This window comes from Crassostrea angulata, unplaced genomic scaffold (assembly GCF_025612915.1).
Source record: "Crassostrea angulata isolate pt1a10 unplaced genomic scaffold, ASM2561291v2 HiC_scaffold_145, whole genome shotgun sequence".
Lineage (NCBI taxonomy): Eukaryota > Metazoa > Mollusca > Bivalvia > Ostreida > Ostreidae > Magallana > Magallana angulata.
The window spans coordinates 82,094-102,207 of record NW_026441700.1 but is presented as its reverse complement, the minus strand read 5'-3'; the positions used below and the strand labels follow the sequence as shown (position 1 = coordinate 102,207).

Sequence of the window (20,114 nt, the reverse complement as noted above, 5' to 3'; positions counted from 1 at the left end):
ATTCATGATTATTTCAAATTCTGCATGTTAAAAGCAGAAATGGGTCAATAAATATCTGATTCCTGATTATCAACTCATCTCCGTACTTTCAGTACTTTGATTCAACACGTTGTCAATGAAAGACTGGCAATGCCTGCCAGACTGGCAATGCATAATATCGTAGGATAGAGACAAAGGACCAGTATGTTTCAATGACAAAGAAATAAGAGCTATTTGCATTATATCGCCCATTATGAATTCACGTTTGTACTCAAAATCCACTCCAAGAGATCCGATGATAGAAAGGGTCTTCTTGCTTCGCGAGCTGGGTTTTTCTAAAAGTAGATTTTATGCTTAATATGGAACAAGGTTTTCCCCCTGTAAGTTGTTGAATTCATGAGCGGCGATTGAACAAAAACTACTTTGATTTGTTTTATTTTGTAAACATCAAGAAAAACTTTTCAAAAGCATTTCAAATTGACAATCAAACAAAAGAGGTTAATGCATGCACTATTTTCATTAGCGCATGAATAATGTAGTGCAAAATATTCGCAGAAACAGCTATGATAACAAGGACTCGCTCGCTTTGCGAGCCGACTCAAAAATGGTATCATAATTTCAATTACCGCCGGAATCAACGTACTAGCTCATCAGGCATGCGCGAAAATAATATTTGGTAGACCGATCCTGATTTTACTAGCCTCGGTCATCGGGCTACCGCTTAATTTCGAAGACTGCCGGGGTCATGATTTTCACATCTTTGTATCTACACCACCTGAGGATGCTTCCACATAAGTTTCAGCTTTCCTGGCTGATTAGTTTCTGAGAAAAAGATTTTTAAAGACTTTCTCTATATATTCCTATGTAAAAATCCATTCCCCCATTGTGGCCCCACCATACCACCTGGGACTATGATTTGAACAAACTTGAATGTACACTACCTGAGAATGCTTCCACTTTAATTTGAGCTTTTCTGGCCTAATAGTTTTTGAGAAGAAGATTTTAAAAGATTTTCTCTATATATTCCTATGTAAAACTTGATCCCCCTCTTGTGGCCCCTCCCTACCCCCGGGGACCATGATTTGAACAAACTTGAATCTACACTACCTGAGGATGCCTCCACACAAGTTTAAGCATTTCAGCCGAATAGTTTTTGAGAAGAAGGTTTCTGAAAAATACCAACAAATTTTCAACAATTCTCAATTATCTCCCCTTTAAAGAGGGTGTGGCCCTTCATTTGAACAAAATTGAATCCCCTTCACCTAGTGGTGCTTAGTGCCAAATTTGGTTGAAATCTGCCCAGTGCTTCTTGGGAAGAAGATGAAAATATGAAAAGTTTACAACAACGACAAATTGTGATCAGAAAAGCTCACTTGAGCCTTTGGTTCAGGTGAGCTAAAAATAAAATAAAGGAAACATAATTACATAGTTTTATTGAAAAACAAATTTTCACAGCTAACAATTGTAAATTACTTTAAACAGCCATAATTTTGTTTGTTATAATTTCTTATCAAACACAAACTACATCAAGGCATGATGCTTTCTTAAAGTTCCATTACAGTAACTGTTCATGAATTATCCGATTTAATTTGAATTACTGGTAAATAGTCTGTAGAACACATTAAGGAATATGCATGTGGGTAGAGGTGACAGGTTAACCTCAAGAGCTGAAAAGAATCAACAGGTAAAAACCATGTGGCCACCAATAGCTGAAATTAAAAAAATCAATAGGCTGTGTTAATACATGTACCGGTACTAATAATAGCTGTGTTTACATTAACATATCCATAGTATTTCTGAAAAAAAATTACACTGAACATGCATGCAGTGTAATTAGTATGACATATCCCGATTCATGACATTAGATGGCACAGGACAGTTTTTTTTTTATACATTTCATTGTAGCCTGGGGACGTGTGTCTTCGGAACCCTGTAACTAGAATTTCCTCAGTTCCCATTCAGCACAAATACCTTTAATTCACTCTTTATAAGGCCAATCAACAATTTCTGAAGAAAATTACTAGTCAAAACCTGTAAAATTTTCTACATACTGGTTTTTATGAGATATTGACCCTTCCATATTTTGCTACTTTTTCAGCTTTTTAGACCTCCCCCAGCCAATTCCCTGCAAAGGGTTGACCTTCCGTACAATGTGCATGTTGCACCATCACATGTCAGAAACTTACCGGTGTTTAGTTTATAATGTCCCATCAACCTACTTTTTGTGTTATTTACCTTCCCGTCTGTAACTTGCATTTTCACTGTCTAAAAATCAACACAACAGTCATATAGCCACAGATTTCGCATTTTACTTCTGAATCTCATGTACCTAACATGGGGCCTACATATTGAATATCAATTTCAACAAGAGACATCCCTCTAACTAATGATAATCATTAAAAATCATTTCATGAATTTTAGCAACACTCATGAGCCTTCAAGTACAGCAACTCTCAATTTTACAAAAATATTGACGGGTACTTTATCCGAAACTGTCCCTTGCTACCTTTAACTTACACTAACATTCTCTGAAAAGTCATCTTGTCTTAAACTTACAAAGCTTATGCTTTCTGTGAAAAAGTATACCTCATTTTGCCAATTCCATTTAGGATTAAGAAAAATATAGCCATTTAAGTGAACCCAGCATTTCCACTTTCCTCTATTTAATACAGATTGATAGGGCTCTCCATAAATAAAGCATCTTTACCTAATCTTATAGAGGTCAACTGATGTTCAACCTCCCTAAATAAGAAACCTTATTCAAAACTACATACATATACATGATATTATCATGACAAAAGCATCACATCACTTAGAAATACCCTTACATGTATACCCTCCCCCTATTTTTTGATTTTCCTAAGAAGCATTAGTTTGAACACTTTAAAGTAGATCCAGTGTTCTGTAATGTCATACTTTTTTGTAAAACTTTGAGTTCTTTAAAATTTGTGCAAGATAGTTTTATCTATTTTATGCGAATATGATAACACAGAAGTAATTAGAATTATTGTTAGGTTCAAGATATTTTCGCAGCTTAATTTTATGCAAAATTTCCAATTTCTTATACATTTTATCGATGCAGAGGGGAAATAACTCTTTTTCTTACTTTTCTCTCAGTTGTATGTCTAAATGCCATAGTTTTTTTTATCCCAACAATGAATTTTAAAAGTTTTCTGATAAAGTTGACAATAAAATTAAACAAGATAAACAAATTTCTGCCTACAAAATTTTTATTTTTAACCAAAAAACTACGGTTTTCTGATTCGAAAATATGATTTAGTTTATGTTTATCAGGCATCTCAAAAAGTGTGATGACATGTATATTTTTTCTAACAATTGATGAAATTAAAGTCTATTAAGTTGAAATCGATTCGGTTTTTCAACTTTCATCAGAGAATTTTACGAGTATGGAGTTACCTTAACCTAATATTATGAAACTTGTGGCAATTCCCTTGAGTCATTTCTCACACATATTTGAAAACAACCATCACTGATATTGAAAATTGATCTTTTCTTGATAAATGGATGAAATGTAACATTTTTTTTCACAAAAAGACATGCCGCCATACATGTGATTTCTTGTTTTCATGAAACAGTAAGCTTGTAATCATATTTAGTGAATATCTTATTTATTCTGGTTTCTAGTCTCCTTTTAACTTTGCTAAAATAGTAAGACCTACAAGTGTGATAACTGCTCTTTATTAAAATGAAATTCAAACACAACCGGGTACCTGGGGACGGATGAGAATTCCATGATAATTAGATGTTCAAATTTTACATGTTTTCCTACATTTTTGATGCATATATACAATAAAAGGGTAAAAATATGTTGTTTCTTGATCATTTCGAGAGTAATTATTATAGCAGATGTTATTTCAAGGTCAAATGTACATTTACATATCCAACATGCAATGGTAATGGAGACAATTGGAAAGAGGGGGTGGCTTTTTGAATTCTGTAAATATATCTAAAATATCACTTTTGGATAGGAAGGAGCAAAAACTTGAGTTTTTTGACATATTGTATACTTTGATAACTGCATTTGTCTACATGTGAATTTTATTTGAAAGAAAAATATGCTGTTTTAAAAAAATTGAGTTATATAAGTCAGTTGCTTAATGTTATTTCATGAAATCAGACAGCAAAATTGCTGCAAATTTATCATTTAAATAATTCAATTGATCAAAACTCTTTTACATTATTAATTCTTATCTCGGTAATTAACTTAAGCCTATTAATTGTCATCAGGATAGGAAATACCTACTTTCTAAGCCAATTTACTCTAGTGGTGGTCATTCTACACATTTAAAAGGGAGTTACTTCCCTTGTATATTATAGCTAATAAATCATGTAATGACATATATAACCAACAAAATCATCCATTTTCCCAAAATAGACTACTTTTAGTACAAAATCCACTCAAAATTACAGTAAAATGAGAAATCTGAAAATACCATGTAGTCTTGAAACTTACACTAGCTAACATTCTCTGAAAAGTCATCTTGTCTTAAACTTACAAAGCTTATGCTATTCTGAGAAAAAGTATCCCTCATTTTGCCAATTCCATTAAGGATTAAGAAAAATATGGCCATTTAAGTGAACCCAGCATTTCCACTTTCCTCTATTTAATACAGATTGATAGGGCCCTCCATAAATAAAGCATCTTTACCTAATCTTATAGAGGTCAACTGTTGTTCAACCTCCTTAAATAAGAAACCTTATTCAAAACTACATAAATATACATGATATTATCATGACAAAAGCATCACATCACTTAGAAATACCCTTACATGTATACCCTCCCCCTATTTTTTGATTTTCCTAAGAAGCATTAGTTTGAACACTTTAACCAAATATTATGAAATTTAAATGCTTCTATTCTGATCAATTGAATTTTTAAGCAGCGTGAAATTAAAACCATCCATTCGATTCTTTAGTAAAAATCATGAAATTTTAACACGGTGGAATTAAAACGACTTACAGTATTTCATCCGAACAGCCTCAAAGTATAATTTTCTGCTATACCATTTTTTATTAAATGAATTCTACTGGGGTTTTTTTTTGCAAATAAATTTAGCGAGGATTTTTTTCTCTTTTCTTATTAATGTCAGGTTCTAAAAACAATATTATGTTTAGTATGTATAAAATTCCATAAATATTTTTACAAAGCTTTGGATTTTAGTTGCACAATGAAAAAATGAGGGATTGCACGATAATACATGCTCATTTTGAAATTTAAAGCATTGTTAATTTCTTTTACTAGATAGAGATATGCACAAAATGATGTTGCTCTGTGATGCTTTGCCAAGATTAAAAGCATGAGAGAGAGAGGGGGAGAGAGAGAGAGAGATCTGAGGCACATGTAGTAAAAATTATTACATACATTAGTCTTACTGTAAAAATTGTTTACAATGTAGATGTGTTCTGCATGTAAAGTTTACCTAAAATGAATCAATAAAATTCAATATATATAATAATAAAAGATAAACTAATCTCAAAGAATTTACAATGGTTCTGTGAAATAATCAAATCTTGAGAAAAATGTTTTATAGATATCAGGGAACATAAATCTAAAATCTGAACTTAAAGTTCTTTTCATCTTGCACTCTGTTTTACATGCTCTTTCACAGGCGATAATCATATATAACGGCGAGCCAAACAAAAGTTGTAATTTTAATTAGACTGAACAGGCACGTAGCATCGTTTTTGAAAGTGGGGGGGCCAGACTCATCCAAAAAATCTTGACAAGCAAAAAAAAAAAAAAAAAAAACACTTTCCCAAAATCCAAAATCTTCAAAATCCTAATCTGTGTGGGGTGGGGGGTGGGCTGGCGTAATATATAACTTCAATTTCAATCCTATTTTGGGGGGCCAACTCCATGGTAATTCAATTTCTCATATGTAAATTATAAAAAATTCGTTGCTGCGAGAAAAAGTGGGGGAGCCCCCCCCCCCCCCCCCCGGCTCCCCCTGATGCTACGTGCCTGCTGAATATTTACCATGTCAAATATATTTATTTAATTAAGCACAAGCCTGTCTGAGTTCTTTAATTCATTAATTAAGTGGAGGTGATATGGTAAAGATCTGCTATATTCAAATATTTAGGGTAAAGTTATCATCATGCAAACATGCACTCTAATTACAACATTCTACTCGTGTGTGCCTTTGGACCCCTAGCCCTTTTAATTGCACAGTTTTACAGTGCGTGGCGTGTTGTTCAATACAAAATAAGACATTATATAATAATAAATAGAAATTCAAAAGAGCAGTGTGCAAAACATACACGTGAGAATACATTGGACAGATAATATCCCGAGATTTCTCTGACTCAAATGCCCGCTTTCATATTGTTACGCACGTCAAAAGCGGAGGTTAGAAAAACTTCGTGACGAGCCCCTGTGGTTAGAGTCAGAGGAATGTCGGAATAGATTTAAAAGTGCACAAACACCTTGAAAAGAAAAAGTCAATACGATATATCCTGTATTGAAACATACCTTTATAATCTGTCATACGTTAGTTGAGCTGAAATTTCCACTATCGCCGTCTTGCAGGCCATTCTTCTAACACACCGCTCTCAGCTGTTGTTCGCAGTCAAAACACGGCGAGTTGACATGATGAATCGTACGATAATTATTTCGATTTAAACTATTAAGACTAATAAAAACTAACAACGTAATTATCGACCGAATTAACGAAATTGTTTCAATAAACACTCTGATTAACTATATAAAAAAGGAGTTCGGTTTTATGACCTGTACGAAATCTTTTCAGCAGGAGTTACTTTCAGTGTGAATTTTGCACTATTTTTTAAACCAATAACGAGGAATCAACATTTCCGGAAAAATCAATATTTAAACCGCGATATCTCTGCAATGCAGTATCCGATTTTAAAACGAATTTAAGTTTTGTATTTAGCATTGCAAACTCTACAGTATGCATCTAATTTGATGTTTTTTTTTATAAAGTTTTATTATCAGTACGAATTGTTACAGTAGAAGTTACTTTCAGTGTGAATTTTGCACTATTTTTGAAACCAAGAACGCGGCATCAAAATTTCCGGAAAAATCAGTTTTTAAACCCCGATATCTCTTTAATGCATCCTCCAAATTTCAAACGCTTTTCAGCTTTAGATTCAGCATAAAAAGCTCTACAAATTACGTTTACGTTTTTTGTTTGATCAAAAAATTCAATTTTTCGAAAAATTTGATTCGCTTCCGGTTTCGACCGGAAGTGACGAATATTTATTATATAGCCTCATTACAGAGGTAAATCGACCAAATCATAACCATTGAAAATTTCAAGCCTCTATCTTGAAGCGTTTTTGAGAAAAGTCCCGGACAAAATGACTTTTTAAAAATTTAAAAAATGACGTTACGTCAAAACGGAAGTGACGTTGTCTTTAAAATTTTAACATCTTTGAGGGACGATATCTTGCTAAAATCTCTGGAAATTTCATTGAAATCGGTTGAAAACTTTTTGAGTTATGAAGCAAAAAAGGAGTCAGAAAAAAAAGAAAAAGTATAATAATAATAAAAAGAAACCGAAGAAAAACAAAAGGGTCTTCCGTTCCGGAAACGGAAGACCCTAATAATAATAAAAAGAAACAATAGAATAACAAGAGGGTCTTCCGTTGGAAACGGAAGACCCTAATTTTTTTTTGTCAAAGATTTAAATTACAAATATGAAGGAAAACACATAACTGCGTAGCACATGCGTCGGAACCGATGGGTTATTGTGAGTGGGGTACCCCCCCCCCCCCCCCCCCATTTTTGCAAAGTTATTCATAACCGTAACCACAAGACCCTTTTTTCTTGTTTGTCAAGATTTTTGATAACTTTAGCCCACTTCCAACTTTCAATTTGCTTTGAGAAGTTTATAAAACTGCAAATTACGATAACTATCAAGGAGTTCATCCTGACGACGCGATGAAAACAGAGCGCTCTGGTGTTTATATACAATAACTTACCAAAATAATGTTTCATAAGACTTTTATTCCACCTCCAGTAATCATCCTCATTCACTATTTTTAATTTCGAATCATAAGGCTAGCCTAGTGTTTGTTTTATTAAACATCAACAACTGTTCATCGTTCGAGTCAATTCAAACTAACGAGCATTCGCATCTTTGTGTATGTCAACAAACTTGATTATTCAAGTCTTCTAATCGGAATTTCCATTTAGTCAAGTGAATAAGCTCTAAGAAAAATTATATAGAGCTAGAAATATTAATTTAAGGTTTATTTCAGTGAAACTTTACATTAAAACAGTTAGATTTATCTCAGAAATGACGTACTAAATTGTATTGCGCAAGGTCACAATAACCGCATTACACAACGTTGCATCATAGTTTTTAATCTTTGAAAAAATAAAATTCGGGTCACACAAGGGACTGTCTCAAAAGCTTCATAATATAAATCAAATTGTATGAGATAGATAGAACATCTATAATTGTGTGATTTTATACTTTATCCAACTCGTTGAAATGATTATATTCGCTCGGCAAGCCTCACGAATATATACACCATTTCAACTCGTTGGATAAAGCAAATATAAAATCACACAATATAGATATCCTCTATAACTATCATATTTCATATCTAATAAATTGCACGTTTGATCATTAAAATTTTACTGTGATTTTAAGGGATTTATTTAATAATAAAGATTCACCTTTGACATTAAGGAGCTGGCTGGAGCTTGTTCGAACTCAACGTGTGAAATCAACCAGTCATGTAAACACAAGAGATATTCCGAGGATAAATTCTTTGAATGTGTTTTGTCAGGTAAAATCATCCGGTAACTTGCTTTAATGCAAATAAATACTATTAAAAATCTATATGTATCATCTACCTTATTGGATTTTCTTATGCATATTGACAAAAACTCAAGTGTCAAAGAAAGCTAATTTTTTTTCAACATAAGAACTCGTCTAAACGAAATTCATACAAGCCCGTTTGTCGACACGTATTATGTTTCAATTTTAAACAAAATACTTTAATACTTCCAGGAATTAAAATTGTTAGACTTTTTTTTTTTTTTTTTTTTTTGATGAAGTGTTTATTAGTAAGCCAACTGCTTCTACATACATCACGTACATACATCAGAAATTTTTAAGGACACAAAGTATGTTTAAGAAAGCAACGAAAACAATTACATCAATAATGCATATATAATGAACGTTTACTAAGAGAGATAAAAAAATACATATTGAGCACCTTTTTTATTGAGAGAGAGAGAGAGAGAGAGAGAGAGAGAGAGAGAGGGGGGAGAAAAGAGAGAGAGAGAGAGAGAGAGAGAGAGAGAGAGAGAGCACTTAGAGTGAGTTAATCACAGGGGTCCAAATTTCCCAGTCTGTATTGAACTTATCCATTTCACTTCTTTCTTTTGCACAGAATTGGAATACTTTATATAACTGTTTTAAATCATTCATAAGGGCATTTACTGTTAATTGGTTTTTCTGGCATCTACTTCTGTATATGTATTTTTTTATCAATATGAGTACAATATTGAATGCTTTTGACTTCACATCATCTAAGACACCAAAAATAAAAGTTTTATTATCAAGGACTATTCTAATTCCTTTAGAGTTGCAAACTCTAACAAATTCTGCTAATAAATGTTGTACCCTTGGACATTCCCATAATAAGTGATATATTGTTTCCTCAGCATCTTCACAAAAGGTACATAGATTAGTATCCACTTTACCAATTTTATACATAAAACTGTTTGTAGTTAATATATAATGGTTTATTCTGTACTGCAACCATTGAAATTTAGAGTCTGACGTAGTAATAAAAGGTAAATGAAATATTGAAATCCATTGTTTTTCTGTAAAAACAAAATGTCTACTCCATTTTTCTTTTCCCACTGGTGTTACATTTGTCTGATTTAATATATCATACATTGGCTTTGAACCTTTTTTTGTTAATACAAAGGTTTTAATATTAAATGGTATAAAAGGTTTGAAAACTTCATTTCTAATGAAGTTGTATTTCCTTAGATCTGAAAGTACAGCTTGTCTTACTCCCATATATGTTAAATAATTCATTTGAATATTAAATTTTCTTTTCAACATTTCAAAATCTAAAAAGTTTTCATTTTCATCAAACAAGTCAATTACACATCTAACTCCTTTAGCATACCATGATTTATAAAAAAAAGACTGATTTCCTATCTTAAATTTATTATTGTTCCACAATGGCTGGCAACAATAATCCTGCCATGATTTTACATTTAAGTTATCTTGGATTTCTTTAAAAGCTATGGTAACTTCCTTCCAAAAATCATTTTTTAACGATTCTTGCATTTGCATAATATAATCTGAACCTGTATTTAATAGCTTTTCTAAATTAATAGAATTCTCCAGCAGTGTTTTCCATTTTGAATTATTATCCTTAATTAATCTCCTAATCCAAGTCCACTTTAATCCTTTAATATAGGAATTTATATCAACCATCCTTAACCCACCATGTTCATACTTCTGAGTACATACTTGTCTTTTAATTTTATCACATTTTGAATTCCAAATAAAATTGAATAGAATATTGTTTAATTCTTTTAATGTTTTACTCTGAGGGTTTGGTAAGGCTATAAATAAGTGGTTTAATTGTGAAATTAAAAGAGACTTAACCAGTGTTATCCTTCCAATTGGAGTCAAGTGTCGTTTGCTCCATTGTTCGATTACAGATTTTATCCTAACAAGTTTCTTGTCATAATTAAGTTTTACAATTTTATCTAAATCTACATCATAATATATGCCCAAAAGTTTGAATTGAGTTGTCCATTGAAAATTCATTTCTGAACAGATTTTTTCTTCAGAATATTTTTTACTTCCTATCCACACAATCTGAGTTTTTTCTTGGTTTATTTTAAGACCAGATAATTTATAATAGTCATCTATTTCTTTCATGGTTGCCCTTAATGATTTCTCAGTTCCATCAAGGATTATTGATGTATCATCTGCATATTGTGATATTAAATATTGGGTGTTATTAATTTTGATTCCTGTAATATCTTCATTATTTTTAATTTTAATTGACAATATTTCCGCACATAATAAAAAAATGTAAGGCGATATTGGATCACCTTGTCTGCAGCCTCGTCCAAGTTTAAAAAAGTTTGATAAAATGCCTGCCTGGGACACACAGGACATAACATTACATTGAAAAGTTTTAATCCAGTTACAGATAAATGGGCCAAAATTAAAATAATTGAGTGTATTTTGTATAAATTCCCAAGCAACAGAATCAAATGCTTTCTCAAAATCAATCATAACTAATACCCCTGGAATATAATTATTTTCTGTATAGTTCATCAGATCATAAATCAATCTAATATTTTCCCCTATATATCTTCCAGAGATGAAGCCAGTTTGGTCATTACTGATAATTTTATTTAGAACAGTTTTTATCCTGCTTGCTATACAACCTGACCCAATTTTGTATATAACATTGAGCAATGAGATAGGTCTCCAGTTACCAAGGGAGAATTTACTCTTTCCCTCCTTGGGTATACAAGTTATAATTCCTTGTTTCTGAGTAGATGATAATTCTCCTACTTTAAATCCATAATTTAAAGATCTAACAACAAAGGAGCCTAATTTATTCCAAAACATTTTTAAAAATTCAACTGTGAACCCATCACTGCCTGGACTTTTATTGTTTGACATACTATTTAAAACCGAAGAAGCTTCCTTATATGTTATATATCCTTCAATTGATTTTCTTTCATTGTCAGATAATTTAGGGACAGAATAATCTTTTAGAATGTCACTTAGTGAAATATCTGTACTTTCTGTTATCATCAAATTATTTGCATACAAGTTTTTATAAAAATTTTCCAGTTCATTTAAAATCTCCTCTTGTTTAACTATTTCTATCTGTTCATTATTTTCTGTTAGTATTATCTTTGGAATAATTTTACTAGTATAGTGACGATTTTCTAAATTTAGAAAATAATTAGTTGGTTTTTCTCCCTCATTTATCCATTTAGAGCGTGAACGCACCAAACTACCCATGACCTTATAGTTTCTTATATTTTCTAATTCTTTTTTCTTTTCATTTATTTTATCTATATGTTTTTCATATTCCTTTTCCAATTCTAAAAGCTCTTCTAGTAACCCCTTTTCCTTTTCTGTCCTTTGCTTTTATAAATAGCTTGCATATGAGATAGTTTTTGATCTAATTTCCATCAACAGTGTCTCCAAAAAAAGCTGGTCATTAATTGTAAATTGGATTTCAGAATCTGGAATATCTAGAATAGACTCTTTTTTGTACACTGGAACTGCATATTGGATTTTAATTTGATTAATAAGACAGTTAATACTTTGCACATACTCTAAATCTTTTAAAAGGGAGTTGTTAAATTTCCAAAGGCCACTACCATGTTTAAAATCATTAAACTTTAAAGAGATAAAAACAGGAGAATGATCTGATCTATAGCTTATCATGATATCACTATTTCTAACTTCTTTTATAAGTGAAGCTGAAATAAGAAAAAAGTCTAGACGTGCTTGTTTCAGAGGTGTAGGTTTTCTCCAAGTATACCTCTTGTCATATGGATGAAATTCTCTATATATATCTACTAAACTGTAAGACATCATATGCTCTAAGACCATTTCCCTCGCTTTCGGATTATTAACATGTAAGTAATTATAATAATCTTGACTTGTATCTAATACCAAATTAAAATCTCCGACAATAATCATCTCATCGTTTTGTAATTTGTTAACAATATTGCTCAAATTCTGGTAAAATTCTGGAGAATCCTCATTAGGTCCATACAAACATACTAAGCTTAACTTTCTATTCTCTATTGAGATACTAAGTGCTAATAAATTCCCTGTATTCTCTACTTTGATTTGCTCATGTATTTTGAAATCAAAATTGTTATTAAAGAGAATAGCAACTCCTCTCATGAAGTAACAGATTTACGTTCTCGTTCAATGCGAGATAACATTTTGATTCATAATTTTGCTTACACCCCCGGCGAGAACTTATCAGAAAGCATTCCTCAGTTAATTCATGAAGTTTTAGGGGTGCATGTCTCGTTTGTTCGTATTCACAGGAACAGTGTAAAGGGCATGATGAACTCCAGACCAGTGTCAATAACCGCAAAATTGGTAGACAGAAGCAAGAAAGACGAGATTCTGCAAGCACAGAAAGCTAAGAAACTACAAAGGGTTAAATTACCATTCTTTATAACATCCCAAGACCCACCTGTAGTGCTTGAAGAGCGCAAAAGGTTATATGCCATCTCAGATTCTCTCCGGGAGCAAAAAATTAAGTCAAAGGTGGAACGAGGGCGGTTGATCCTACCCAACGGGGAATATTACCGAGATCCTGTTCCAAAGATTGAGACGGCGGATGCCTTGCAGCTAACACCAGACGCGATTGATGCCCTACAACTACCCACACATTCAACGCAGCCTACTAAACTTAAGGGTTCCGAAATTTTGGCAACGGGTGTAAAAGTTAGCTCGGTGGAAGAGGTCCAGGACCTGTACAGAAAGGTGTGTGTTGATCCATATTCTGCGGCGGCGGATCACCGTATTCTGGTCTATAGGTTTGTGGATTCTGCGGGGAAAACTCATGAAAGTTTCTGGGATGACGGGGAGCACGGTGCCGGCCGACGCCTTCTACAATACATGAAAACAAATCAAATAAACAACGTGGGTGTGGTCATTACGCGCTGGAGTGGCCCCAGACACCTTGGTCCGGACCGCTGGCGAATCATGGAGGAACACTTGTGTGAGGTAGCCAATACTTTGGATGGGTGAACTTGTTATTTCATATGGTTAAAATACAACCCAACCAATACAATGACAAGGAATAACTATTACATATATGTAATTTGTAAATATCGTTAAATTTAAGAGTTTTTTCATTGTTTCCTTAAACTCCTTTTTTCATTTATTTATTTATATATTTATCAATTAATTTTTTTATTTATTTATTTATTTTCATAATTATTTATTTTTTTCATCTACCTTAGTATTATTTATTAATTTATTTTCTTTTTTATTTATCTTATTATGCTACCTTTAGTACGCCGGAAATATTTTGTCTATTGTCGTCAACTTTCATTTTATATTTCCCTTCTCTTTGTATAATTACCCGGTGTTATTTTTTTTTTCTTTATAAAGTTCGAATTAAAACATTTTCTCAAGTAATTCGCATACATCTCAGCAATTCTATTTACCTATTTATTTTTAAAATATATTAATTATTTATTTATATCTCTTTTTGTGTTACCTAAGTACGCCGGAAATATTCTGTCTACTATCGTCAATCTAATATTCTGTATTTTCCTTTTCGTTACAATTGTCCGGTATAGTGTCGCTGAGTGATATGGTCGAGGTATTTTGGCGTGTTTTTTCTTTTTCGGCTAAAAAAAATACCAAATACTATATAGAATATGCACTCATATCCTCAGAAACTAATCATACTCTTCTCTTTCCTCTCTTTCTTTCCCTCTCTTTCTTTTCATGTTACTGAAATGAGACTTATCCTGGAAAATATACGCCTAGGAAAGGCAGATCTACGAGCCGATAATTTGCATATATATTTGCCCAGTCTGTGTTTACAGATCTTAATGAAATATACTAATAAACCTGTAATTAATAATGGCTGAAATTAAAATCATTTCGGTTAATTGTCAAGGATTAAATGATGCTAAGAAAAGAAAAGATATTTTTCAATTCTATAGACAACAAAAATGTAATATCTTATGTTTAGTAGATACACATTTTACTGAGGAGATGGAACAAGATATTAGAAACGAATGGGGTTATGAGGCTTGTTTTAATTCCTTTTCTTCGAAAAAAATTGTTAGACTTAAATATTTATTCAACCAACTGTCAGTTGAAGAAAATAGCATAATAAACTAGAGAAATTGACAACATTGTCGTACCATTTTGTAAAAGTAAAATTTATCCTCTTATCCTAGGTATTGATCATATTAATTTTAGTGTAAAATTTCATTGTTTATTATGTGCCTTTATTCATAAGATTGATTTTCAACACGCCTCGTGTTCTGACGGATACTCCCAGTCTGGTTCAGATGAATATGCTAATGTGATATGTGAGGAGGTAAATTATTCATGCTTTAGTATTGAAAAAGAGATGGTGTTTTAAATGCATGTAAAATGAAACCAAGATTTCCAATAATGCAACAAGTAAAATGAAACCGGTTTATTAATTTTTTTCGATATCACGAGTACTGAGCCACGTTCACGGCACCAGCAATGCCAACAGTTTAGAACAACGCATTGAAAGTGTTATTATGCATGATGTTTGAAAATAGTTATATTTAGCAAAAAAATTGATTGACAATTGAAATGTTCCTATGAACATAAAATAAAACACGTACAACTGTGCAAACAACATAACCCACTAAAGCGGGTATAGCAATTTTAAAGGGCTAATTGTTGTTAATGAGAGACATAAACCATTGAAAAAGCAATGCCTTCATACATGTATCTATCAAATATTTCAGTATTTTTTTCCTGTACTTTTTACAATGTTTTTTCATGGAAATGGAATGGAATGGAAATGCGTTCATCCATGCTAGAATCTGCCATGTTTTTACAACCGGTTAGCTCAAAAACATACTTCTTAGCAAGGACTTAGGGATGTTGACATATTTTGAACACCGATTAATGGAATCCCTTCGCATTGATCTTGTGATAAACACTTGACCCAGTAAATTGGGTTTTTTTATGCCATGAAACGTATATTTTTCTTCTCAGTTACCTGTGAGATCTGTCACTTGTGCCCTGGCTTTAAGGATGAAATGGTCTTCCTCGTATGCCTTCTTATCTTATATCTCTGACCAAGGTTTTCAAAATTGCCTTTAACTTCATTTCCGTTGTATCATTCAATGATTTTTAGTAAACCATCTTCTATAAAAATGGAACTCTTTTTCCGTTCGTTTTCTTTGCTTGATAGCGTTCTAAGCAGTCTAAGTAATCATGTACTTGAAGTGGACTACAACAACTGTTAGCTTAAAGTTGTCTTTGAATATTAACTGATTTGTTACGTTGTTCCTACATACAATATTCATATATATGAAATAAAGTACAACTACATTAACTTGTACACATACCCTGACCCTACAGGACTATTCCAATATTCGACACTACCATTTGGAGCAAGTTCTGCCAGTCGGTAATGGATCAGGTGCTGAGAGAAAGTGACTTGCGACTGTAGAAGAGGTGAAAGTGAACTTTAATATGGAATTATTACTAACAATTGTAAAGAAACTGGACAAGATATCAACTGCAAACCTTGAGGAAAAGGAAGAGATGTTCAAGTACTTGATATTACTCCCCCCCCCCCCCCCCCCACATCAAAAGATGAGCTTATGCAAGCTGATGAATATGCATGTATATCACCAATATATCGGAGATTGTAAAATTGATAACATATTTTAAAAAAAATACAGCTTTTGACATAAACAATGGTGATTGAATTAAGCAATTTTTTTAAAAATAAGATTTAGGAATTGACTCCCTATTACTTTCGCCTGCATCTTTTAAAAGGAGTAAATTTATAGTTGTAATTCTTTTATACTAGAGGAGAAAATATGAAGTCGTCAGTCAGACAGCTTCTCATTAACATTATAACAATCACCCTGGCCCAGGAGATCAATTGGTAAGGAAAGGAGAAAAACTAGCCTTCTCCAAGTTAAACTTAAATATTGCCTTGAAAGGTAAAAAAAGCAAAACAAGAGGCCCATGGGCCACATCGCTCACCTGAAGAACAATAGGTATGATAAAATCCGCTCAATGGAGTCATAATACAAACTATCTGGACAATGTACAATAATTCATATAAATCCTGTATAAATAAAATACATTTTCCCCTGGATATTCTTATGTTTATAATCATTAGTCCCTTTTCTAACAGGATGATTTTATTGTCATATCATATGTTGAGTATTGCAGTTCTAAAAAAGATCCCTAACAATAGTTTATATATGGGATTTAAACGTACATCAAACTCTGAACCTTCTCGTGAGGCCAAAGAATTGTACTGGGGCCAAAGTCTTAACAATTATAAAGAATCATCTGGCTGATTAGTTTATGAGAAGATTTTTAAAGATTTACCTTAAATATTCATATGTTAAACTTTGACCCCCCCCCCCATTGTGGCCCCACCCTACCCCCGGGGGTCATGATTTTCACAACTTTGAATTAACACTACCTGAGGATGCTTCCACACAAGTTCAAGCTTTGCCCGCCAATTAGTTTCTGAAAAGAAGATTTTTAAAGATTTACTGTATATATTCCTATGTTAAACTTCGATCCCCCATTGTGGCCCCACCCTACCCCCGGGGGTCATGATTTTCACAACTTTGAATTTAAACTACCTGAAGATGCTTCCACACAAGTTCCAGCTTTGTCGGCCAATTAGTTTCTGAGAATAAGATTTTTAAAGATTTATTGTATATATTCCTATGTTAAAATTCGATCCCCCATTGTGGCCCCACCCTACCCCTGGGGGTCATGATTTTCACAACTTTGAATTTACACTACCTGAGGATGCTTCCACACAAGTTCAACCTTTCCTTGCTGATTAGTTTCTGAGAAGAAGATTTTTAAAGATCTACTGTATATATTCCTATGTAAAACGTCGATCCCCCATTGTGGCTCCACCTTACCCCCGGGGGTCATGATTTTCACAAATTTGAATCTTCACTACCTAAGGATGCATCCACACAAGTGTCAGCTTTCCCGGCCTATTAGTTTCTGAGCAGAAGATTTTTAAAGATTTACTTTTTATATTCATATGTTAAACTTTGACCCTCCATTGTGGCCCCACCCTACCCCCAGGGGTCATGACTTTCACATCTTTGAATCTACACTACCTGAGGATGCTTCCACACATGTTTCAGCTTTCCTGGCCGATTAGTTTCTGAGAAGAAGATTTCTAAAGATTTACTCTTTATATTCATTTGTTAAACTTCGACCCCCCCCCCCCCCCCCATTGTGGCCCCATCCTCAGGTAAGCTAAAAAGGTTAAGTTTACAATTCAATAAGTTGGTTTCTGGAAGAACAGATTTTGAAAATTTTCGTCATAAATATTGACAATTTTTTTTACTTTTTTAATCTTTAGCTTTTAAGATCTGTGTACAAACATAGATCTCTGTATCTTGCTTATAATTCGAAGCTTAACACTCAAATATGGTTAGTAAATAGAAATTGTAAACAATTAAACACAAGAAACATGCACTACATGTATAACAAATAAAGAACACAATTTATTTTTTCGAAATGAATCATATATATACATATATATACCTACATATTTCCGTCAGCGATATCAAACTCTATTTAAACTGAATAAACTAGAGAAAATACCGAGCATCTCAACAAAACCTATTGCATTAATCTACCATTACGCAAAAGATAATGCCGAATTACCGATAGAACTAGAGGTACTGTGAGCAAGCTCACAATTGATACCCCCCGCTAAGAAAAAAATCATAACGCGTGTATTTTTGCTATTATAGAAAATATTGGATGGATCTATTTCATTGTTCATTTTCTATAAATAACAACTGCTTTATTTTTGAAAACTGTTAATTTTTAGCTTCTAAAATTTCCATTAATACAAAACATGACACAGACAGAATTTAGCTTTTTTGAAACAATGACCTTGAACTTTCTCAATGGACCTTGGGTCAAGGTCATAACACACCCTTTAATCATAAGCAATCTTTGTGTGAAGTAAAAACTTCCAATGTTTCTCCATAAGAAAGATATGGACCGGACACGAATTTTGCATTTTTTCTGCCAGTGACCTTGACCTTGCCCAAATGAGCTTGGGTCAATGTCATGACACACCCTTAGGTCATAAGCAATCTTTGTGTGAAGTAAGAACTTCCAATGTTTCCCCATAAGAAAGATATGGACCGGACACGAATTTTGCACTTTTTCTGCCAGTGACATTGACCTTGCCCAAATGACCTTGGGTCAAGGTCATGACACACCCTTAGATCATAAGCAATCTTTGTGTGAAGTAAGAACTTCCAATGTTTCCCCATAAGAAAGATATGGACCGGACACGAATTTTGCACTTTTTCTGCCAGTGACCTTGACCTTGCCCGAATGACCTTGGGTCAAGGTCAAGACACATCTTTAGGTCATAAGCAATCTTTGTGTGAAGTAAGAACTTCCAATATTTCCCTATAAGAAAGATATGGACCGGACACGATTGCACAGACAGACGGACAGACAGACAGACAGACAGACGGACAGATGGACGGACGGACAAGGTGATTCCTATATACCCCCCCCCCCCAAACTTTGTTTGCGGGGGGTATAATGAATTGTATTTCAGTACCCCTACATCAGATTTTGCTTAATTTGCGCAGGTAAACAGTACGTAAAAATCACGAAATACAGACGATAGTTTCCAGGTTACAAAGCATAATTAATGAAAACGAAACGAAAATCAGAACAAGCTAACACCAACGTCATGTGTGAAAACTGTCAACGCATTGAAATATTTAGCCTCAATTTACTTCACAAAATCGGCACCAATATATTTTTCATGTTTCAAAATTTCCCTTCATACGCGAACTGTTGCACAAGCAAATTCATCATAGTCAGATCGACCCTTTTTCGTATAATGTTATGGCTGCTTTATACAAAGAACCTCGTTTTAGAAGTATGGAATACGAGTCTTGGTAAAATGGGTATGCAAACCCGGGCCGTGGCAAAATAAATGCCGGGGCAGATCGGCAATCGTCAATTCCAAATACGCATTGATTTGCAGCAATATCTACAGCGAATACAACTATACTAGTCCATCAAATATCCTGAAAGTTTAATGAGATTGGCAGATTAATAACTGCCAATCTTTTGTTTTGCCCAGGCCAAGTCTTGCCTACCCATTTTACCGAATGCCGAGCCCGAAGCTATTAAACTGATTGAAACACGCCTTTCCTTTATTATTATTTTCGAAATAACTTAGATTTGAAACAAAATTACCCCTTAAGTGTAGTAGATAAAAACTTTCTCATGGATGTTGTAGGACATCTTAAGTCATTTTAAATTACATGTATAGCCCCTTGGCTCCTTCCTTTAAATAATTACGGTTATTGCCCTTATTTACGAAATGATAAAAATGTC

At 33.2% G+C, this 20,114-nt stretch overlaps 1 protein-coding gene across 1 annotated transcript; it reads left to right on the top strand.

Annotated features, from left to right (window-relative positions):
- Positions 1-12,842: 12,842 nt before the first annotated feature.
- Positions 12,843-13,771, top strand: LOC128169514 (uncharacterized). The gene has a single exon (XM_052835641.1). It carries the CDS (start codon positions 12,843-12,845, stop codon positions 13,752-13,754), a length of 912 nt encoding a protein of 303 aa, XP_052691601.1. The 3' UTR covers positions 13,755-13,771.
- Positions 13,772-20,114: the final 6,343 nt, after the last annotated feature.